This window comes from Ochotona curzoniae, unplaced genomic scaffold, assembly GCF_017591425.1.
Source record: "Ochotona curzoniae isolate NIBS_2020 unplaced genomic scaffold, NIBS_Ocur_1.0 contig_3622, whole genome shotgun sequence".
NCBI classification, from domain to species: Eukaryota; Metazoa; Chordata; class Mammalia; order Lagomorpha; family Ochotonidae; genus Ochotona; species Ochotona curzoniae.
The window spans coordinates 7,302,170-7,325,686 of NW_024465926.1; the positions used below are offsets into that span (position 1 = coordinate 7,302,170).

At 53.5% G+C, this 23,517-nt stretch overlaps 2 protein-coding genes across 3 annotated transcripts; both read right to left on the minus strand.

Moving 5' to 3' along the window:
• Positions 1 to 5,675: 5,675 nt before the first annotated feature.
• SYCE1L (synaptonemal complex central element protein 1 like) lies at positions 5,676 to 16,761 on the minus strand. Of its 2 annotated transcripts, none has more exons than XM_040982337.1 (11): positions 16,701 to 16,761; positions 10,603 to 10,665; positions 9,731 to 9,790; positions 9,469 to 9,543; positions 8,855 to 8,902; positions 8,538 to 8,589; positions 7,008 to 7,071; positions 6,332 to 6,401; positions 6,146 to 6,233; positions 5,976 to 6,078; positions 5,676 to 5,822 (listed from the first exon to the last, which is right to left on the minus strand). In XM_040982337.1, exons 1-11 carry the CDS (start codon positions 16,759 to 16,761, stop codon positions 5,703 to 5,705), a joined length of 804 nt encoding a protein of 267 aa, XP_040838271.1. In that variant the 3' UTR covers positions 5,676 to 5,702. The 2 variants fall into 2 exon arrangements, with proteins under 2 accessions (XP_040838271.1, XP_040838272.1); XM_040982338.1 differs by lacking the exon at positions 16,701 to 16,761 and adding an exon at positions 11,921 to 13,815.
• Positions 14,906 to 23,207, minus strand: MON1B (MON1 homolog B, secretory trafficking associated). The gene is made up of 6 exons (XM_040982336.1): positions 23,085 to 23,207; positions 22,567 to 22,718; positions 20,957 to 21,286; positions 19,755 to 20,574; positions 19,295 to 19,442; positions 14,906 to 18,065 (listed from the first exon to the last, which is right to left on the minus strand). The coding sequence occupies exons 2-6, from the start codon at positions 22,706 to 22,708 to the stop codon at positions 17,865 to 17,867; spliced, it is 1,641 nt and encodes a 546-aa protein (XP_040838270.1). The 5' UTR covers positions 22,709 to 22,718; positions 23,085 to 23,207; the 3' UTR covers positions 14,906 to 17,864.
• Positions 23,208 to 23,517: the final 310 nt, after the last annotated feature.

Genomic DNA, 23,517 nt, shown 5'->3' on the forward strand with positions numbered 1-23,517 from the left:
TTTTTCTGTACTAAGCTGAGGAAAGAACCCACTGAACTTTTCTGGTAACAGAGGCACTCATCTAAGGCACTGGTCACAGGCATTTCATCTGCACGGCAAGGACCCAGCAAGGAACAACAAAGCTGATTCCCATGGAAGCAATAAGGCAGGCAAGGAAATCCACATTGCACTTTATCCTCAAGGCAACCGCACTGCAAACAGTTAACGGTGAGGTCTATCAGAGAGGAAGGGAAATCACCCTCACACTTTTACTCCTAAGATCCAGATTTTTATTTTGTTTTTGGTCCACTGTAATAACAGATCTGTTGAAAGCAGGGACTCTGAAGTTTGTTTGTTTGTTTGTTTTTAAATTCAAGGGCCCTGAAATTCCAGGCACCTGCTGAGCCCAATCAACTCCACGTGCTGGGCTCCACTCCCAGATTCCAACGCAGGCGATCTGGGACAAACCCCAGGAACTTGTATTTGTACTAAGTTCCCAGGTGATGCTGCTACTGCTGCAGTTAGTCCCAAAATACCAGTGAACTCAGCGGGTCAGCTTTCTGGTTGAGTTTGCACTTACAAGTGCACTTCACCAACTGGGAAATTTTTAAACATACCTGGGCACTGTCACAAACTGCTCACTCTGTGTGGAGGCGACCCTGGGCATGGGCATCCTCACAGGTCTTCTATTAGGCCTGGCGTGCATTCCGCCCCGACACTCAGTGGTCGGCAGCAAACACATGTGCTCCCCGTGCTTGCAGTCATTACCACTGCCAGGGTCCCCAGGCTTCCTGCCAACAAATCAGCAAAAGGCCAAACTCCTAAGGTTTTTGTCTCCTTTGGCCCTGGGGTCTTGAGAGCAGCTACTAACTTGGCTTGGCCTTACAAGGCTGCTGGGCAATTAGCCGCGGGTATTTACAACGTGTCTCCTACTGCCTCATCTTCATTCTGGTGGACGGGTCAGGCCTGTGTGGCCATGGCCTGCTGTTTTTATGACAGCAGAAGTATTCCCAGTGGCAGGTGCCCCTGGGGCTCCCTTCTAACTTGTGTCCATTTTTCTCCCACCATTAACTGAGCCCACGTGTGTCAGAGGAGCCTAAGGAAAGCCAAGCAGCCCGGTATTGTATAAGACCTGCCTCCAACCCAATAACTTCACAGGTGCTCTCCATCAATGCCCACAAGCTCCCAAGAGGCTCTGCTCTACGTTGCACCAAACTGGTTACCCTGCCTGGCAACCCTGGGCAGTACAGCCTTCACAGCCGTCCCCAACAAAGGGCTCCCAGGAGACACTCCCTTGCCTGCAGTGCCACGAAGGGTACCCAGCCTGATAGGTGTGGGTAGTACAAAACCTAAAGAGAGTTTTCAGCTAATTCACACTCAACAAGCCCTTTGAGCTGGAGAAGGGAGAGGAGAGCAGGAGGAACGGTGGAAAAAACTCCACCCTCCTCCCTTACAAGCCCCTCTCCGAGTACAGTACGCCCACTTGGCCCTGTCCTGAGCTGCCCGCCTTGGCTGCCCAGTACAGGTTTCTCCTAATCCATGTAACCTCCCAGATTCCGTCTGGAAAAGTGCCCATCAGTTCTGATGGGTACACGACCTCATTAACCCTGCTACCTTGCTTACCACTGCTGGCTCACACTTGAATCGTTTCTTGGCAGAAGGTCAGGAGTGGGCGAGGGACGGACAACTCCACTCATACAAACACTACCAAGACCACTTTTGAGGGCACCCCTGACCGCAAAAGTTAGATTTAAGCGTGTCCGTCAGGCAAGAGGCAGTGAGAAGGCGAAAACAAAACGCACGAGACAGAAAAAACGCTATACTCACACAACCCAGGAAGGTCAAAGGTGTCGGCGGGAAGATGGAGACAGCAAGCCGCTCAACCAGTGTGTGTGGAGCATGCGCAGGAGAACGTGGGGCGTGCCCTCCACAAGGTTCGTGAGCCCGGCTCGCAAAGGGGCCGGATTGGCTGGTTTAAGGCTACCACGTGCAACGAATAGTACTGCCCATTAAGTTTGATTGGAGTCAGCAGCTAGAGTGTGAGGGGTTTGGGTCAGGGAATGAGAAACACCTGGGCCGTATCCCAAACACCGCAGAAGTGTTAACTTGGCTAACATTAAAAATGTACAAGGCAGCATGGGCTAACTCAGATCAGGCCCGGAGGTAGACAACGGAAGCAGGAACTATATGAAGTACATTACAGATATAGGGATAAGCCAAGAACGGGTGTTTGTCTCCTGTTAGCCTGCATGGGAATACACACAGAATCACAGCCATTTCAATTGCCACACCTGGGAATGACCTGGCCTTCTGACATGCCTTAGCAGATACAGGCTGCTGTTTTTCCACCTGGGAGGTGTGCAACAACAGAAAGACCTCTGGGCCTGCTGCTGGCGGTGTGGCCGTGTGAGTCCACACTTCCCTGCCCCACAGCCAAGCGCGAGTGTGCTGAGAGGATAACCCCCGGGGGGGGGGGGGGCCACGCAGAGAATAAACAGCGATCAGCTCTGGCTCACTCAAGGCCAAATGAATTCAACCTGGACAACTGCAACACTTGAGACATCCGGGTCTCCTGGGGGCTGTTGCAAAGTTGGACCTTTCATGATCACTGATGCCTTCTGCGTTCCCCACAGCAAGCAAGGAGAGGGAGGGGCAGCAGGAACCAAACAGCACCGAGTTCTAAGAGGTTGCAGAGGTAGAATTACGGGGTTCAGGCTCTTGGGTCACTCGCTGGGGGCTACAACCAGAATGGACATGTCTGGGAGAGGAAAGGGCACGGGGCAGAGGCAGCCGTTATTCCAAGCCGGCTTCCCTTTGGGAGGACCCACTCAGAAGCCAGCTGACTGCTCACCTAGGCAGTGCAGCCTGCAGGGGAAGCCGAGGCGTCATTGTCGAGGAAAACTGAGGCTCCAGCTTCCTGCCAGGGCAGATCCTGGGAGGTGGCGGATCACGGTGGGTCAAGGAGTTGGCGGGCGGGGAGGGGCTACTATCTGCACTGAGCTCCAAGCACCCAGATTTGACCTGGAACAGTCAGATCTTTGGGGAGTGAACTTACAGATCAGAGAGATGCTGATCAATCGATCTCTGCCTCTCAGCAAAATCATGGATACGCTGGAAGGAACTGGATGGATAAGAGAATGTTGTGTTTTGGCATTAAATGGCATTAAAGCCAGGAGAGTGGCTTATCTACAGGTAGCGAGTTGGGTTCGATTATTAACTTTGATTTGATAGTAGTAACTTTCTCTTCTAACTACCTTCACCGCGTCCCCTTCTTGACATCACCTCTGGAATTGGCACTGCTCCCAGAACCCATTTTTATCTGCAGACCTTAGGAAGTCATCCTGTTCTGGCTGTCTGGAGGTAAGAACAGGATTACGGAGCTAAGACGTCACCACGTGGCCAGCACTGGATTGCAGGTTGGAGAGGAACTCCATCAGGGCCTGCCTCTCAGTGTGGGGTAGACAGGAAGGAGAGTGACCCAGAACACGAGCAACTCCAAGTCAGGCCCTAGGCCACCCGGAAGGCAACAGCTGGACTTCCTGCCAGGAAGCCTGGGTGCCAGGGACACAGGAGGCAAGTGGCGCCTCACTGCCTGCTCTCCTCACTCTGAGTCTCAGTGAAGGGAGAAGTTCTCACCCAGAGTCCACGGGGATTTGGGGATCACCTAGGTCAGACAGGGAGCAGGCAAAGTGACAATGAGCAGCTCCTGAGGCCAACCCTCCCTTGTTCTTGCTGGGAATCTGGCCATGACAGCCAGGATTGCCACGATGGCCTTGGAGGGGGACGAGGGAAATGGAGGAAGAAGAAAAGGAGGTGGAGGAGGAAGAGAAGAAGGGAAAGTAGAGAATGAGAAAGAATGCAGGGCCTAGAAAACCAAAAACTCTGAACTCGGGGTAAGAACACCTGGTCTGGAATACTCGTTCTTCCTTGGTTTTGGTGAAGTCATCACCAGTTTCGGTACTTGTCGCATGCTCAAAAATGTCAGGCTGTTATTGTGCAGGATGACCGGGATGTTGAGCAAACAACGATGCTAAAATTCTCTGTAATGAAGACAGACATTGGGCCGGTGTTGTGGTACAGTGTGGTAAGCCATTGCCTTTGACACCAACATTCCATCTAGGCGCTGTTTTGAGATTGGGCAGCTCCACTGCGAGTCCAGCTCCCTGCTAATGCACCTGGGAAAGCAGCAGAAGGTGGCCGAGTACTTAGGCCCCTCCATCTGTGTGGGAAACCCAGACGAAACTGTAGACTCCTGGCTTCAGCCTGACATAGCTCCAGCCATTGTGGCCATTTGGAGAGTGAACCTGCAGACAGAAGCACTCTCTCTTCTTCTAACTTTTCAAAACAAAGCAATGACGGCTACCACCAACACAGTACTTACAATGTGCTTGTCATCCGTTGCCCATTTATGTAGTCCTCACAGTAAACCTCTTTGTCCTCTGCCGATCAGTACACTGAGTTCCTTAGAAGTCACTTGGTTCCTTCCACAGTGCCCTCCAGCCTTCTGGCAATGCTGAGCTCCCCATACCCACTCAGGTTTGAACAAGCAAAGCAGCAAAACCCTGAAAACAAACCGAGGGAATGGAAGTGCAAGCCCCATGGACAGAGGATGTGTGGGGCAAGGAAGAAAACACTGCCAGGGAAGGGCACAGAGACATATATATATAAAAAATTCTCTCCAAAACTGGTTTCAATGATCCCTAAGCTGAAACCAGGGATCACTGAATCCATCTTGGTCTCCCAATCCAGCCCTTGCTAATGGCCTGGGAAGGGAAGCTGAAGATGGCTCATGTGGGAGACCTTGATGAAGGTCCGGGCACTGACCTGACCTCGCCCTGGGGATTGTGGCCATCTCGGGACTGAATTAGCAAATGGAAGATCTCCTTCTCTGTCTTACTCTGACATTCAAATAAATAAAGATATATGCACTTTGGCGGTACTTCATCTGTATGTTCTTGTAATAATAACAAAACTAATAATACATGATATAAACCACTTTGTGAACACCTAAGGGCCCTATGCCCCTGATCTAAGTGGCCCACACATCTCAGATCCCCACACTCGCTCGGAGCCGTTGCTGGGTGTATGGTCCTCTTAGGATGTTTCATACAACAGTTAAGATACAACCACGTGGTTTAAATCCATTGCCTACCAGAGCACCCAATACTCAAATCATGTGTTTAATTAACACATGCACAGGAAATGGGCAACTAGGCAGGCTCTGGTGTCAGAGCCTGGGATGCAGGAGATGGGCCTTGAGATGGCAGAGATGGGCAGGCCTGATGAGGCCACAGCGGGGGATGGCCCAGAGAGGACAACGTGTAGGGATGCAGTGCGTGGGGGCAGTGCAGGCAGGCAGGCTGTGAGGTCAGGAGGCTCGGCGGGCAGGGCACAGACTTCAAGGCTGGGTTTCTGCAGAAGGCAGAGACCGAGCCTGACCTGAGCCCTGTACACGTGCCCTACAGAAAGGGTTCATGAGATGAGGACCAGGAGGGCGACACTGCGGAGCTAGAGGCAGGCCCTGGATGCCTTGAGCAAGCACTTACCTTGCAACCAGCTGTGGGGCCAGGGGGAGGGATAGGACCGAGACCCCGCCCAGAGCCCCCCAATGCCACCTCGTCTACCCTGAAGTGGATCAGACCTCCCACTTCCCGACATTTCCCACCCTGCCCCCGGGCACTGATTCAGCTGAAGGGTGGCAGGAGTGTTGGAAAGCATTGCCTTTATTTCTTGGCGGGCTCAATGGGTCCCATTATGCTAGCAGGGGGAGGGGGCGTCAGGGCCAGCTCCACTGGCGGCTCCAGGTCCTCCTCGTGGCGGGCGCTGGGAAGCTGGGTGCAGGCCTGTGGGCAGATGGCAGCCAGACTGTAGGGAGGACTGCACCTGCCCACCCTGCCTCTGTCCTCGCCTCGTGGAGACACCCTGCTCCGGTTTGGAGCTCCCCTCTCAGGCTTCAGGATCTACTCGCCCCACCACGCTGCTCCCCAGCTACCTACCTCTCCGTCTCTGGCTTCCTCCCAGCCTCTGCTGAGCTCGGGGTTCCTGTGGAGACCTGTACTGTAGATTTCTCCAGCTCCGCCCTCAGCCTGCAGAAAAGGGCTAAGCAAGGAAGAAGGGAGCCCCTTCTCTTCCATCCCATGACCTGGCCCCCAAGTCCGCCTCTCACCTGTCGTCCTCAGCAGGGGCGTCCAGAGCCTTGGACAGCCAGCGCAGCTGCTGCTCCACTTCGCACAGTTTGGTGAGCACCCGCGTCTCTGCGGGCGCGGGGAGCAGCGGGGAAACAGGCTTGGTTCCGGGATTGAGGTGAGCCTCCCTCTAGGGACACCCCCCACCCCAGCACCCCAGGTCTCACGCTCCGTAAGCAGCTGCTCCTTGCTGCTCTCCAGCGCGCTGATCTCCCGGGCCAGCCGCCTCTCCAGCATCTGTGAGGACAAGGCACATGCCTGACCGGCTGTCTGTCTTCATGGCTACGACCACTGCCCCATGCCCTCTATGCCAGGGCCATTTGCACACTGACAAGTGGTGCAAGCCCACATGGCTTCCCCTCTCCTTTCCTTCTGTATTCAGTTGCCACCTGTTGAGTGCACCCTCCTGCCATGTCCCCAAGCGCTCAAGCCAGCTATTTTCTTGGTGAGAGCCTGGGTATTACAGTCTCTCCCTGCCTGCTCCCAATCAGGTTGGACATAACTCGGGCCTTTTGGGTCACCACTGTCTCTCCCTGCTGATTCACACAATGGCATAACAGGAGGCATGAATTGACCTGGGTTTTGTCAGCTCTCCTATTTGCCATATTCTAGGCAACAGGAGGGAAGAAGGCTCAGCCAGGGCAACTGCAACAGCCTAAGCAAGCAATGGTGGGTGTGGCCATGGAGAAGTAGCCAGCTATGAGGTACAAGCTCAGAAAATGAGTAGGTGGGTGAGAGGCTTGAGAAGTGGTGGCTGAACAATGGCATTCAGCAGATCAGTCTGCCAAGACATTGATGCCAAGGAGCAAGTGGCTTGGGTGGCAGGCAAGGACAATGGCTCACGTGGAATTCCCAGAGGTCCTTGTGCTGGCCCATCAGATCATCCAGCTGGCCTTCGACATCCAATCTGGGGGCAGAGAGCCAGAAATCAGAGACCACAGGCTAAGACCGTCACCCTGCCAGGCAAGCCTGGGACATGACTGGCACAGTGGGAGCTGGCCTGACGCTCCCACACTAACTGCTGGGAGCCCTTTCTTGGGTCTCACCCTTCCCTTTGCTCCGTCTCACCAACGGCCCAGGCAAAGGCTCACTCACAGCCTGCAGCCAGCGGCGCAGCAGACCCCGGGCCCTAGAGCTCCCATGGCTTCCTCCAGCTTGCTGAGACACACCACAGTCTGACAGACTAACCCTCTGTCACACCACCCCCCCCCCCCCCACTGACCCTGCACTCCCGTAGGTAGGGCTGAGAGCTGGGCCGGAATATGTCGGTAACATTAGCCAAGCTCCCTCATCTGTCCAGTGTCAACCTTTGCTGAGTCTCTATAGTGACCATTATATCTTTGCTCATGCTGTCCTCCATCAAACTATGCCTGCCCAAGAAAGATTTGTGAAGGATGCACAAAATTTCTGAATGAAGTCCTTACCTCAAGCCCAGCCTTACAACTTCCTGTGACTCTGGACAAATGAACCTTTCTGAGCTTTGTTAGCTCCTAGACACACTGGTGGTAATGGTGGAAGATTGATATTAGCCTTTAACTGTTAAAATTATCATCACAATGATGACGATGCAAATGCAGCCATGTGCTATATACCATTTTGGCTTACAAACAGTATATCCAGGGAGCCTATAGCCTTCTTAGTAAACATACTACACACCATGGTATTTGCGCAACTGTGAAACTACCTAGCAACCCATGACTGTAAAGACCACGAATGTCCATCAGTGGGTGTACAGGGGGGTTACATATACACCCATTCCAACTATTTTTCACTAGGTTTCTGCAAACAGTCACTGGTTATAACACCATTAGACCTTTAGTGACAAGAATGTTTAACTCAAGGCACAAAGGAGGGAAGACTGTGTGGATGAATTGATGGTGTGCTGGTGGCTACGTGAGGAGATGACGGCTGGCCGGGGACAGTTAATAAAAGCATGGTGGTTGGATGGAGAACCAAAGGAGGGACTGCTGGAGGGAAGGACAGGTATCTGGATGATGGCTGTCTGGATGGGTGATGTGATTAGAGAATTGGGTAGGGAATGGACGGATACAATAATGGATGAATAGGTAGCTGGGTGCCTGGGCAAATGGATGACTGAGGCCTAAAATGAAGAGACATAAATGAACAGTTGGTAAGGAAGCTGGATGGCTAACAAACAATGAATTTAAAAAACCAGCAGTGAGTGATACAATGAGTGAATGAATCTAAACACCCATACCAAATGTCAGCCGTAATGAGGAAGGTCTTCTGTCCGGCCAGCCTGTTTACAGAATAGGGGGGAGTAGCGCGTGTCCACGAGGCACCTCCCTAGCTCTTGCAGCCTCCTCCTTCCAGCTGGTGAGTGAGAAGGGGAGGGCTGGAGTTGACTCCTACCTCGGAGCCTTGCTCTTCTCTGGGCAGTGCAGCTGAAGGATCCACAGCGCCTCTGTGCAGGGAGAACCCAGAGGGCCGTATGAGAGTCCTTGAGGAGGCTGGCTTGGCAGGAGGTGGGTCCCACGTGGTACAGGGCTGGAGAGTGGAAGGGGGTGTCACCTGGCTCTTTATTCCAAGTAAGAAGGCGACTAAGGGAGAGATTTGAGCAGACAGGGAAACCCCCTGACTCAGGCTGAGCAGGCTTTGGCTACACTGGGGCTGGTTTTTTGACTTTTGTGGAGCGTTATAATGAGGAAGACACAGCAACTGATAGGTACCTTGCTTCTTGTTCAAAATCTCCTGGAGGTGCACTTTCTCTCCATTCACTGGAAAACACAAGGACATGTTCAGGCCCCCAAAGTCACATCCGTGTCTCTAACTTCCTACAAGGACAGACACCCCAGAGAAGATGTGATGCAGCTTCAGAAGAGGGGAGATCTATGTTCCCCAATCCTGTGCCCATCTCCTGGGCACTCTCCTGATGCAATTCCTGTCCCCTACCACACATTCCCATAATGAATGGACTGAAGATGCTGAAAAATATGCAAGGCTTATACTGAGAGGGGGAGGTGACCATTTATAAATACACCATGTCAGGATGAAGTAAAGGCTCTGAAGTTAACTCAAGCAAGGGCGTGTGAGTGCCAGAGAGAAGGCAGGATTCTGCTTTTGGATGATGTCATCAAGGTAGGCTTGTCAGGATAAAGGGCTAGCAGTGGCATGGCAAAGGAGGAAGCAATCGGACTGTGCTGGCCAAGGGCATTGCAGGTAAAGGAACAGCTGGTGTTAAGGCTGGCAGGCGTGTGCACCTCCAGTGTCCAGGCTGGCAGGCATGTGCAGGACCCCAGCAGTGGCCATGGCACCTCTGGGCTCCTCACTCGGTCCCACTTACAGGAATCCAGTTCCCTCTGGAGGGCTTCCCAGAGAGCTTGGGCCTCTCCCACTTCCTCGCTGGATTTCTTATCAGCTGGGTCAGGGAAGGGAAGAAGACACTGTATGAGTGCAACGTTGGACCTCACTGTTCTCTCGCAGACAAGATCACTGCATGCTCATTCTCCAGAAACCTGGAGCTTGCAGATGAGGAAACAGAGGTCCTCACAGTCTGGGCTCCCCGAGCTAACCCTGAGCTGGCCAATGCAGCTCCCCTGGCTCACCTTGCTGAAGCTCATTAATTCGGTTGATCAGGTCCTCAATCTGGGGCTCCAAGCTTCCCTCTGAAGACAGAAAAAGAGATTCAGCCAAGGAAGAGGCCTGGCTAACGAAGGCACACGGAGGAGGGGTGGGTTCTGGCACTGAGTCTTGCTGCTGTCAATCAACAGGCATTTATTTGGCACCTGTTGTGTGTTGGGCTCTGTAAGAGGCCCTTGCTGGGCTTGTGTTCTGGGCGGGAGGGATATGGTCACCAACTTCAGCTCTTGTGACTTCAGGAATGTGGACATTCCTAGGGAGCCCTACTCACTCCTGATCCTGGAACTATAGCTGGGCAGGAGCCCCAGTGCACCACGTCTGCAAGTGGCCAGGGTAAGGAAGGGTATGATCCCTTTAAGAGGACTACGGGCTGCAGTGCTAACCACACACCCAGTGCGCTGCTCTAGCCCTGCTTCAACTTGGCTCCCTGGTCCTTACCAACAAACAAAGCAAGGTGCAAATCCATGTGCATTTGCCACTGGTGCATTGAAAGGGAAGACAAGGACTTTATCCTTACGAATGCAGTTTTTACAACATCTCTGGAAAGATGGTGAAGGATTTAAAAAGCTTTTTCTTGCCTGTTGATGAGGGATATGGGTGATGTGTGTGTGTGTGTGTGTGTGTGCACATGCACATATGGAGGATAGGCAGCTAGAAGCTTCCCTTAATTTTGAGCTGGGCAGGGAGTACATGGGGTTCCGTTTTTGGCTCAAATAAGTAAGTTGGATAAGAAGAGGAGAAGGCACTGAGAAAATGTCCCAAGGCTGCTGAGTGAAGGGGCTGGGCTGGAGCTCTGTTTGTCAGAAGCCTGAGGCTGAGGCACAGGGAGACACACGACCTTTCTGCAGCCTTTTCACCATTGCCACCAAGTCTTCAGTCTTCTTTAAAGACTCGGTCAGCCCTGCGGAGATGAAAACCAAAGTTACAAGACCAGTGGGAGGGAAAGGGACAGAGACAGATCCAGCGCCATCGGGGAGGAAGTCCCTGTGGGTTCTGCAGACCCCCCTTGGCTGAGGGCTGGGGTCAGTCAGCCTGGCAAAGGGCTATAGCCATGTGAGGACACTGTCTCATGGCCCCAGGATCAGTCGACAAAGGATCCCACAGATACCTCCTTCCCGCAGCTCTAGGGGGAGAGGAGCTGCTGCTGTCGCTCTTCAAGATCATTAGAAAGTTCTAACCAAGGCAACAGGGCGGAAGGATTGCTTGTGGGTTTCTTTAAAATCAGTACAGCCCATAATTTGCAATTCTTACTGCTTTGATGGATCCAGGCCATGGGTATTCATAGCTGGCTATTGTTAAGAAAATAATAGGAGCAGAGTTTTTTTGACAGCAGAGTTCAACACTACCTATGAGGAAACTGTCCCAAATCTCCCCACAAAATAAATCAAACAACAAAATGGAATCTCATCTGCCTCCCATATCTAAATAGCAATTCAGAAGACAAAAGGACATGCTAAACCACACCACAGGGATTACATCAACATGACCCAGACTACACAGGGAGAACATGATGTCTTCAACAAGTAAGTTACAAGAGAGAGGCAAAACTATAGATTGAGACAGGCAAGGTAAATATCCATCAAGAGTAATATGTGGACCTTATTAGGATCTTGATTCAGACATATTCTTCACCACACACCTCTCCCAATATTTTAAATTGAGCCTGTGTCACTTTTATAATTAAAACAATAAAACACCAGAAATGATAACATCTTTAGCTCTTGAAATGAATGACAGAAGGGTGAGGACAGGCGCTGGGGCTTAGCAGGTTAAGCTCCTGAGAGCACCTGGGCTGGAGGTTCTGCTCCACTGTGGGTCAGCCTCCTGCCGATGGGCCTGAACCGTGACAGATGATGGTTCCAGTACTTGGGTTCCTGCCACCCACATGGGAGGCCCGGGGGAGCTCCTGGTTCTTGGCCTTGTCACAGCCCAGTCCAGCTGCTGCAGGCATTGAGCGAGCGAACTAGCAAGTCTCTGTCTCTCCTCGTTTGTCACACTGCCATTCAAGCAAAAATAAAACTTAAAAAAAGAAAGATAATCTAAAGGCCAAATCCCAAGGATCAGCCCCTTTCAAAAAACATTTAGTAGAGAAGTTGCAAGGCAGCTCACAAAGCATATGTGACAGCCATGACATGAAAGAAGAAATGCTTACTTACCACATGGTATAGCATGGCACACACGCGTCCCCAGCCTCCCTCCTCGGACGCCAACAGAATCACAGGCTGTCTCTTGATATTTGGACACAATTCAATTCCTAGACGTGTATGCATTCTATACATTTTGTTTTTTTCTACGTGGCTGGTAGCATGTGCTTCGTGATGCTATATATTTATTCGTGATTCATATATTTCATTTGACAGAGAATACAAATGCAGAGATGACCTCCTTCCTGGATTTAGTGGCTGCAAAGAATTCCACTGCATAGACCACAATGTGGGAGCAGTGTCCTACTGTAGGATTTTCAGATTGTCTTTTTTTTTCCTGATAGTAGTAATGTTACAAAGATTTTATCTTCATTTGGTTTCTCCAACAGCTGTAACCAGGAATCACAAACAGGCCCTTCCCACGCCGACACTCTGAGCCTCCGTCTTCACATGACATTCCGTGTCCCAATTCCCGTCTTCTTACAAGGACACGTCACTGACACAGCCAAGTCCGGAGTGATCTTATCATAAAACTACTGCTGCAAATGCCCTACTGCCAAATACGGTGGCATCCTGTAGTTCCAGCGGGACATAATCGGAGGGAAGGTACAATTCAGTCACTATCCTTGTATCTTGCTCTGTGTGTTTGTGTCAGAGTGTACCCCCTGCACACGTCTCCAACCTGGGAGCTAACTGCTGGGTCAAAGGCTATGTATATCATCAGCTTTGTCTTCATGATGGAATTGCCCTCTGCTCGTTCGGCCTTCACGGAGGAACCCTTCCTCATCCTTACGCTTTCATCTCTTTATTCTCTGCCAATCTGACAGATAAAAAGAGTCCGACTTCAGAATTCCTGGATATCAAGTAAGTATTAAAAGCCAAAGTTGTCTTCTCTAGGTTAGAAATTCCACTCCAGAAGCATGGCTTCTTTTTTTAAATGATCACTCATTTGCCCTGAAGCAGAGTGCGAGACAGAGGGAGATCTTCCACCTGCTGCTTCGCTCACCAAACACCGTCACAGACAGGGCTTGGCTAGGCCAAAGTCAAGAACCTGAACTCCATGCAGGCCGCTCGCATGGGTGGGAGCTGCCCGAACACTTGGGCTCTTATCCACTGCCTTCTCAGGCTAGCCGGAAGCTGGACTGGAAGCAGAGCACCTGATCTGGCACTTCGGTATTATAGAACATGAGCAGCCGAAAGCAGTATCCTACCCCATTTTGTCAAAACACCAGCCCCCTAAGAATCTCTCTTAAGGGAATAATTAAAAGTGTTAGACAAGATATTAACTTTTTCACTATCTTTAATTTTGAAATAGAGAAGTAACCTTAGGATAACTTAAGAGGCTAATTACAGCAGTTTTACATTGTGCCACCTAAATCAGAAACATTAAAAAGATTTTACAGCCATTAAAGTATTGTTGCAAAATAAGGGCTTTTTTTTTTTTTTTGAAAGGTTATTTGAAAGGCAGACAGAGAGAAATATCTTCCACGTGCTGGTTCACTCCACATATGTCCACTGTGTCCAGGATTGGGGTAGGTTGAAGCCAAGAGCCAAGAATTCTACTTGGGTCTCCCATGTGGGTGGCAGGGCCCAGCCACTTGAACCATGTTCTGCTGCCTTCCCAAGTGCATCGGCAGGACTCTGGATTAGAAGAGCAGCTTGGACTTGAATCCGTGCTCTGAGAGGTGATGCCAGCACTGCAAGCAGAGGTTTAGCGTACTGCACCACGCTAGCCCTGTGGCACTCTTATCCTGTGCTTGTTATATTTGGTTAAGGTGTGGTAATGAGACCTCTTAACTGGCATGCATTAATTTCGCATTTTAACTCAAAAATAAAGGCAGAGGGGCCGGAGCAGTAGCCTAACAGCTAAAGTCCTCACCTTGAACACACCGGGATCCCATACGGGTGCTGGTGCTAATCCTGGCAGCCCCACTTTCTATCCAGCTCCCTGCTTGTGGCCTAGGAAAGCAGCTGAGGATGGCCCAAAGCCTTAGAACCCTGCACCTGCATGGGAGACCTGGAGGAAGTTCCTGGCTCCTGGCTTCGGATCGGTGCAGCACCAGCCATTGAAGTCGCTTGGGGAGTGAATCATCGGATGGGAGATATTTCTCTGTCTCTCCTCCTCTCTGTATATCTGACTTTCCAATAAAAAAAAAAATAAATCTTTAAAAAAAGAATATAGAAAAACAGAGTAACAAAGTCTTCCTTGGTCAGTTGCCCCTTTCGCAAGTTCCTCCCTTCCAGAGAGAACCAGCGTCAGCTGGTGAGGACCACACTTGTAGTTAAATGTTTCTGCCGCTGCTTTAATTGATACTTTCTTAAACATGCAACATTTTATTTTTTTTTAAGATTTATTTTTATTATTATTTTAAGAAATTTTAAGAAAATTCAAACATGCACGAAGATGCAGCAGTAATAATGAAACTATCTCTTCTTTCCTTGACCAAAAGCGCCACTGCCTTGGCCAGACAGGCTCACCAACATGCTGCTACGGCTCCCGCGGAGACACTGTCAATCTGAAAAACATCTGTAATACTTGGGAGTGCAGCACGCTCCACGCTGCTTTCAAGGTGAGGCTTCGGCGACCCGTTTTTAGTATTTCATTAGGAATACTTTAAAAGCACACAAAAATCAAGGATACTCTGGACTTAGCATTCCCCAGGCGTGCGCGTCAGCGCCTGTTCCCTTTTCCAAAGGTTTTTAAGCCAGTCGTGGGCTTTGTATATTTCATCCCGAGACACTTCATTAAGAGCCTCAACTATTCGAGGTGACCTCAATCCTAGAATCACACTGAACAAGACACTTGGGATCAATAATCTCACCCGATCCCCACGTCACAGGTAAGTTTGCCCTCTGTTTCCCATCTTTCACAGCTGGCTACTGGCATCCAATGATTTGCAGCACTGCCAGAAAACCAAGGGTGGGCAATGAGTCCTCATATGGCTTTTTTTTTTTTAATTCCATGCTACAAATGATAACAGCCTGCACAGTGTGAGCCCCTGTTTAAATAGTTTATTTTGAAATAGTTCCAGATGCACACAAAAGTTGTAGAAATAGGCCATTGTGTTCCCATTTGCCCTTGTACCGTTCCCATACCTGTAAGTGCTTCTGAACCATGACTTCGGACATTACGACCCACTACTCCATAAAATTCAGTGTGGATTTCCTATATACAAAAGGAATCTACCAGGTAACTGTAATATAACCATCAAAACCTGGATATTAATATTGATCCAATATTAACGTACCCTCAGACACCATTCACAATGTCAACTTGTAGTTTAAAAAGACCCACTCCTTACATTTTTCTACAAGAAAAATAAGCCAACACATTACAATAACGCCTCCACCTCGGTGTCAGTCCCACGTCCCAAGGCCCAGACGCCGGTCAGGTCCTGAGCTCGGGTTGCCAGGACAGCACACGCAGGACACTCTCAGCAATGCCTACGGCTCTTCTGTAATAAAAGTACATTCTGTTACACAGATCATTTTGGGCCAATCAAAAATGTTATCTGTTTAATTTCAGTGTAATTATTTTCCTTTGGTCTCTTTAAAACTCCCTGTGCGTTTCCTTGGGGTGCATGGATCCGACCAGAATCCAGCCACTGCTGCAACTGCACCCACGCTTCGCCTCCATCAACAACGTCCCTGCCTGTTCTTGGTCCACGGGTCTGGGACTTCTCCCATGGTCTAGCTTGGGGACTGCAGATGTGGGAAAGCATTTCAGAGGCTGAAAATGTTTTGCCAAACTGCCTTGGGCACCACGATCAACAGTCAGTTCTGTGGGAGGAAGAGGTGGCTCAGCACAGGGCCTCAGCACCCGGCACATCCGCCCTTCCAGAGCCTGTCTGCAGGTGATGGTAAGCGTAGCTTCAGAGGACGGTGATGCCAGGCTTCCAGGGGCAGCTGCACAGAGGGCTTAGCACGTGCAATCTAATTGCATTTGTCTTATTTCTGTCCTTTTTTTCTTTTGAAAGCCGGCACCTTGTGCCTTTTAACCCCAAATAATGACCTCAATGATCTCCTTACTCACACCTCTGCTATCCTGCACGCAGGCACGGTCTCCCACGCCGGACGGGCGGCAGCAGGCGGCCGTTCCAAGGAGCTCAGGACAGAGAAGGTCCCAGGTCTGAGGTGTGGCCGACGCAGTCCACCACACTTGTTAACGGAAGGTTTGACGAGTGCGCAGGAGGGAGTCAGAGGTGGTGAGGGAAGGCGGAAAGCAGACCACTGCACGAGCAGGAGCGTGCCATCCACCAAGCTACAGTCTACTTTGGCACGTCTCGGAAATTTCTCTAATAATACTAACAAAGCCGGCAACACACTGGAGAACTACTGCCTCGGGACTTTTTTCTTTTGCTCAGCTGTGACATCTGATCCCCTCCACCAGCTGGGCCGAGGGGCCACATTTCACACATCGGCCAAACTGACCTGACGGTCAACCACCCAACCACCCAACCACCGCCTACAGCTTTCAGGGCGGGGGTGGTGTGACTTTCTTGAACATCCCTCCTTTGCCCAGACTCTGTTCACAGGAAGAAATGCAGATTGTATTACTACTTTAAAAACCTTAATCAACAGGTTCAGTAAAGCTGATAGAAGGTAACTTAGGTGCTAAAAGCGTGTGTAGGTTACCCATTTTCACCTCAGAACAGTTAAAAGGTTTTGTTCCCCCCCCACCCTTAGTCTTTTTTTTTTAAAGCTAGGGCGGTCATTATTTCATCACTATCTTGGGCCGCATCCTTCCTCCATCCCCTCTGCTCGAGGAGCGTGGCTCGTTAGTCGTCACTACCTCCTGCCTTGTCCGTGGTTTCCGGTGACTCCACGAACAGACACTCCAACTCGCCCGCCATGTTTCAGCAGGGCTCTGCCAGCACGCCGAAGGGGGCTGGTCGGGTGGAAACCACAGCGTACATGCGCACAGCGCGAGCTCACGCCTGCAGTTGACCCTGGCGGAGGCATCAGGTGCTTGCTGCGCGCATGCAGATCTGCGGCTGCGCCTGATTGATGGTACGCCTGCGCAGTCACCGGGCCACGCGCCAGTTTAGAAAAGCAAGGGCAGCATCAGGGTTTACTGAGCGGGCGTGGAGGGAGGGCTGTGGTTGCACTCAGAAACCTGGGGGCGGGGAGGGGGAGTCTTGGGGCCGGAGGGTAGAGGTGGGGGGAGTAGAGTGTGTCTGCCGGGGGCTGGGCTCCGTTTAGGTTGCTTGTGCCGTGCAGGTTGCCAAAGCCCGAGGACAAACGTGCAGTGCTGTTTGTGGCACATGTGAGCTCAGTCACTCTTCCACTGCACTACATTAGACAGCCTGGAAGGTTATCTTTCGTAACGAATACAACAGATCTCAGATGCTAAGTGCATCTCTCCTCTGTAAAAATTCGGGATGCCAGCCAGTGTGTGACGTCAGGTGCTACCCGCCCTGCAGCACAGACACTGGAGGCCGCCTTCTCAGTAGCAGTGGCCAGCACTGACGGGTGCCATTTGGGGTCATAAAGGATAGGAAGGGCAAAGGACTACCCTTGGACTTGGTTTAGGTCTCATGCCCACGTTTTCTTTAGCATACCCTGAGGCTGACTGCAAACACAATTTCTGGCTCTACAGCCAATGCTGGAAGCCTTGGGGGCCACTCCAGAGATGCTGCCTAGCCCTGCACACTCAGGGCTGGGAGTCCACAGGAGCAGGAAGGCCCTGAAGCTGCTTCAGAGGGGACAGCCCCGGACAGGGGCGGTTAACATCATCCATACGGAAGCAGGGCAGAGGAAGGTCTCCACCAAGAGAGAAGTGCATGAGGGGACTGGGACGGCAGCCTTGTACCACCTGTCTCCCACCCGTGGCTGGGACTTCACGGAGACTGGGACTGACCACAGACACACCCCTCCCACCTTTGTAGCACAGACCCAGGAGGCAAAAGCCACCGGTGGCCACTCCCAGCACTGCCTTGGCTGCGGGCATCTTGTTTCAGAGTCCAGTGAACAAGCCGTTGTGGGGAGCTTGGTCCGTGGAGGTGGCTGGGGGTGTGGAGTACTTGGGCGGGTAACGGATGAAGAGGCGATCTTCTTCTTTCTTCAGCCAGCGCAGGAGTTTGGTCACTACCAGGATGGCACCTGCCTTGGTCACCAGGGGGCTGAGGCAGGTGTAGAGCTCAAATTTGGAGGTCCCCTGGGAGTTTGGGAGAAGACAGAGTGAGAAGGGTTGGAGCTGGCCAAGACAACCCCATGTTCATCCTAACCCAGGCCTATGTCTGCCTCCTGCAGCAATGGACTCAGACAGGCAAGCCTGGGTCAGGGGCGAGCAGGTTTGTCAGCCGGATCTAACCGTGTGTGTGTACTCTCTGGACCTCAATTTGCTCATCTAGGGACAGGGGAAAATCTAAGAAGCTTTACATCCATGAGCAATTATGGTACACAGGGACTTGTTGTATTTACCCATCGACACCTAGGATGTAATACAGGCACAAACTCAGACCTGACCCCACCAGGTCGCCAGCATCTGCCTGTGCCCTCACCGCCTGCCAGCCCTTTTGCTTCCTCTGTTCCAGCTACTCCTGCCTTTCCTTGTTGTTCCTCAAACCCAAGCAGGCTCGCTCCCACTGAACAGAGTTTCTAGCCTTCCGACAGCAAGACCTTCCTCCACACGTCCACATGGCCGCCCCCCACCTCAGCTTAGAAGCAGTCTCCTTAGGGAAGCTGTTTTTGACCTCTTGGTTTACAACCCTGGGCTTCCCACACCCTTTCGATGCTGACTTCTGCTAAACGGGAAAATGGCTGGGTGCAGGGCCAGGGCAGACAGTGAAGGAGCAAGCTCCTCCATGCTGTTACAGACGTGTCAGATACAGGGACCAGCCCGGCTAAACCAAGGCTCCCGCTCCCCCTCGCCAGGGCACACACACATCTGAGTGCCAAAACAAAGGTTTTTCGCTCACTGCATAAAAGAAGCCACACTGATATAAAACTAAGGATTCAACACACAGGGGACAGGAAAGTGAAGTGCCAAAAGAATGGTGCGGTTAGAAACAGGTCATCATGTAGCCAGCACCGGGCTGAGCCCTGCCGTAGGTCAGAACACCATGCAGCAGCTGGAAGCTACGGCCCAACACAGGGCACTGCCAGTTAGCCCGGCTACCAACGACAAAGGGGACATGCTCAACAGTGGGGTTGTATGTCAGAAACGAACTCCATTAAGTGATCAGAGTTGGCTTCACCAGCAGTGCGGTACATTTGACATCTTGTGCCACCTGAAGTCATGTAGGAAAAGCTACAATGTCACTCATGTGGGATTCTTGCCTGACAGATGCTTGCTCTCAGTTAATTCACAGTGTAACATTAAGAAACCCAGGATGACAGCGTGCAGCCCCAAGTGTGGAGGTCACGAGAGACCACTCAACTCACCCAGGCCAGCAGCGTCTCCTTCTCGGCCACGTGGTAAATGAGGCGCAGGGGTCGGGAGGTGCTGTGGAGGCGAGCGTGCAGGCGGTGGTACAGGTCCGACAGCCGCTGCCGCTCCTCCTCTCTGCAGTACGGGGCCTCCAGCTCGGGGCTGTGGTGACAGAGCAGATGGAGGACAAGGTTAGTCCAGGGACCTCTCGGCTGGCCCGTGTCATCAAATTCTAGGGATTTCCACTAGATTAGGGAGCGGTGCCTCCCGCAGGGGTTGGGAGCTGAGCTGCTCTCAGGAGGCTTCCTGGTGTTCACTAGACACCGCTAGAACAGGGGCATCCCTTCAAGTTGGCGGCTGACCTTCCATCAAAAATGCTCCACTCACACTGTTTCTCATGAGTCACACCTGAGAAGCTGAACCTCCTAGACAAGCCATCCCACCCAGCCAACTGCCCACAGAGGCAGGGCCCACCTGGTGAACTGGGGCAGCTGGCGGTGGTGGTCAGGGATGTCCAGTGGTTTATAAAGGAAGTGTCGCAGGCCGGGGGCCCCCACAGCCTGCACGCTGTAGGCAGGTGCACTGGCTGATGGGGTGTGAGAGAAGCTGGCAGCCTCCCCAAGGGCATGCTGGGCACCAAGGGTCTGCATTCCATCTTCAACCAAGCGCCGGCAGGCGGCCATGGCATGAAAGGCTTCACGGTGGGTGCCGAGCAGCAACAGGCAGACGGGCACGGCATCCAGGCGGGCCACGTAGGCATAGAAGAAACCATCGGGGTTGAAGCGGGGCAGGCACACAGGGGCCCAGGCCTCGCCGGCTGCAAAGGCTGGAGCGCCCACCCAGTCCAGCAGCAGCTGCAAGTCGGCAGGGTCCAACCTGCATTCCGCCAGCACGTTCCGCTCCTGGGCTGCCGTCACCAGCCGGCCGCCTACTGCTAGCATGGACAGCGCCAGGCCGGGGGCTATACAGCGGCGGAGTAGTGCGCCCAGGGCTTCCCGCAGTGGGCGAGCCAGGGGCACGCAGCGCACAGCACCCAGAAGCAAGGCCCCTGGGTCCCGCTCCACGCTGTCCAGAAGCCGGTCCAGTGTGCGCTCGGAGCCAGCCAGCAGGCGGCGAAGGTCGTAGTTCTGTTTGTGTGCAAAGATGCGAGCCACACTCGCACGTGTCAAGGTGCTCACAATCTGGGCGTGCACGGCCAGCAGCTCTCCCCGCAGCTGGGCTGCCGACTGAGGAGTCCGGGACACAGCCACCAGAAGCAGTGGGCCCTGCTGCAGGAACACCAGCTTGTGGTCCTCTGGTGGATGGAAGGGGCAGGACAGGACAGAGAAGGACATGACTGTAGCGGGTCAAGCAGGACTCTTCTGCCACCCTCCCTCCCCGCCACACCTGCGCCCTGATTTGAGCCTGCTGATCCATCTGCAGGCACTTGGACTGAAGGAAGGAGGGCAAAGTGGATATTTGTAGAGATACGATGAGATGGCCAAGGGGTCAGGTGGGATAGGAAGGGCGTGAGGGGGAAGGGGAAGAACAAGGAGACTCTTGGAGTCACTCACCCCCGTCCCAGGCTGGCTGGCCCTGGCCACAGGCATGCAGAGCCAACCGGCCTACCCACAGCTGCCGAGCCAGACTGCCTGGCAACCAAACTCCTAGCCACGGTCCCCAGGCCGCCTGCTCACCAGCATAGATGGCACGGATGGCATCTCCCGCGCTCTGTACGAAGGACACGAGTGCTGTCATCACGCCCATGGTAGCCGACAGCGCCTCCACGCTCCCATACCGTGAGTAGATGGGCTTGCCAGCCTCGCTCAGGACAAAGACGTGCTTGCGCTGGTTGCGCCAGTCCTCATCGCTGGGGTCGCCACCCTGGACCCCAGGGCCACTCTCAGGGCCATGACGGGGGATCCTTTCGCTGGCTGGAGGACTCCAGCCCTCACCGGTGCTTGACGGGCACTCGGAAGTGGGCAGCGGTGAAGGAGGGCTGGCCGGTTGTTCTGTGGCCTTGGCCTCTGAAGAGGAGCACCTGATGAGCCAGCGGCCATGTCTCCAAGGACCCACCAAATCCCCACAGACCCCTGCAAACTGACAAAGACCTCCAAGCATCTCTCTTGCCCCTCAGTGACTCCCCACAGCCCCTCTCGGGACCTCTCCACATCATTCTTTAACAAGGAGGTTTCACTGATCCTCCCTCGGGCCCCGATAGCCCAGTAACCGCCACTGTCGTTCACCGAAACTCCTGTGGCCCCACAGACCAGCTTTTGCCATTTCAATAACTTCGCGCCCAAGTCCACAGAGCACCCTGCTGCCTCCAAGGGCCACTGGCAACACCCTCCTTTGCAGTGATCTTCCACGACCTCCTCTCACTCCTACTTCTCCCAGCAGAGAACCTCAGGGGCCACCCTGAACAGCTGAGTCTCCTGTACTGCTAAGCCCTGCTCTCACCGGGGTCCTCCAAGCACCGCAGGGATGTGCACCCATTCACCCCGTGGGCTTCCTCCAACTCCATCATCCATTTCGGCCGCAGTTCTCTGACACTCAACAATTCATGGTAGGCTCACGAACACCTGGGCCCTCCAGGACCCTCAATGGCCGCCCTGATCGACAACTCTACTCCACGGCCACTCCGTGGTCCACGCCAAGGACCTCCACCGCAGGGCATTCAAGGCTGCTGATGTTGGCTGCCTCTCTCAATGACAGTCATTATTATGCATTTGCAACTCTCCTTAACTGTGGAGCAGCATTCCAGCCACCCCATGTTCTCTCATTTCCTCACTGTCAGGTGCTGACACCCCCACGTCGCTGATTACCAAACCCTGTTTCCAGGGATGGCCAGGAAGCTCCCAGGCCCCAGCTGGTTTACTCTCAGGGAGGCCATGGGCTCTCCCTCCTGACCCCAAACTCCTCTGTGCACACCGGGCATGTCCACTGACATCGCGGCCTTCAACTAGCCCCCGCTGCTGGTCCCCTGACTTTCCAGATAATCCTAACTCCTCCCTTGTCCCACTCCCATCTCTACCCATTTCTCCTCAGTCTCCCCCGGGGGGTCCCCCTACTTTCCGAGACCCCCTTGCCCAATCCCGTTACCTAACAGCCTGGCAACACCCACTTGTAGGGCATCCCCTAGACCCTGTGGACTTGCTTTTCCTCCTCTCTGCCACCCCGACTTCTTCGGATCTTAACTGCACGGAGGCCACTGAGACTACTCCTCCGACATGCACACACTCCCTACAGCCCTGTCCCTGATGCCTCCTCCGCCCGACCCCAGATACCACGAGCAGGGGCGCCCTACCTGCGCCATCCAGGTCTCCATCTCCCGCGGGGACCCCTTCGTCCCCGTCTCCGGTCTCCTCCTCACTGGGGAGCTGCGTGTCCCCCAAGTCCTCCGTGCGTCTCCCGGGGGCCGCGGCAGCAGCGTCTCCTCCGGCCTCCATCTGCACATCCCTGGGGGGAAGGGGAACCGAGGGTGACGGGCAGCGAAGGACACTCCCCCAACGCCGATCCAGAGCCGGGCCCCGCTCCGGGAACCATTCCTAGCGCTCGATCCGCCCCCGGCCGTCCACAGGCAGGGAGACCCACACACAGGAGCCAGGAGTCGCCCCCTCCCCTCCGCCTGGGACGCTAGGCCTCCGCCAGGCCTCGGGAGACAAGGCTCCCCGAAACACCTGTTGCACTTCTCATCCCTTCCCTCAGAGGAGGGAGCTCCACACTTCCGGGTGTGGCCGGGTACCCGAGACACTTCCGGGTACGACACCGCCCAGGAGACACTTCCGGTTGCCCCTCTCCCGCCGCCTCCTGGGCTTCCCTCACGGTTGCGATGGCGCGCGCCGCCCACGGGCCCACGGCGGACCCGGTCCTATTTCTTTCCACCGAGCCAGCTGCGCTGCGCCGCGCAGGTGCCAGGCAGGGCGGCGCACTTCTAGAACTGGCAGTAGGAAGGCGATGGGGGCGCGACCCACAACCAGCCAATCCTGGAGTGCGAAGGGCGGGTTCTTCTCCTTCTGCGGCCCAATCGAGGGAAATCTGTCCCCTCTCTCCCCGCCCCGTCCAGGTCGTCCTTTCACCAATGCCGTGCGTTGGGTTGCCTTTGTACCCGCCCACTCCTTAATTGACAGGCCACCCCCCGCCCACCCGGACGGGTGTGTTCGTTGTGGGCGGGGCCGGGAGAACCTTCTGCATCCTCGTTGGCTGAGGTCGAGGCCCCGCGGGCCTCTGCGCGCCGTCATTGGCTGCCTGGGCGAGG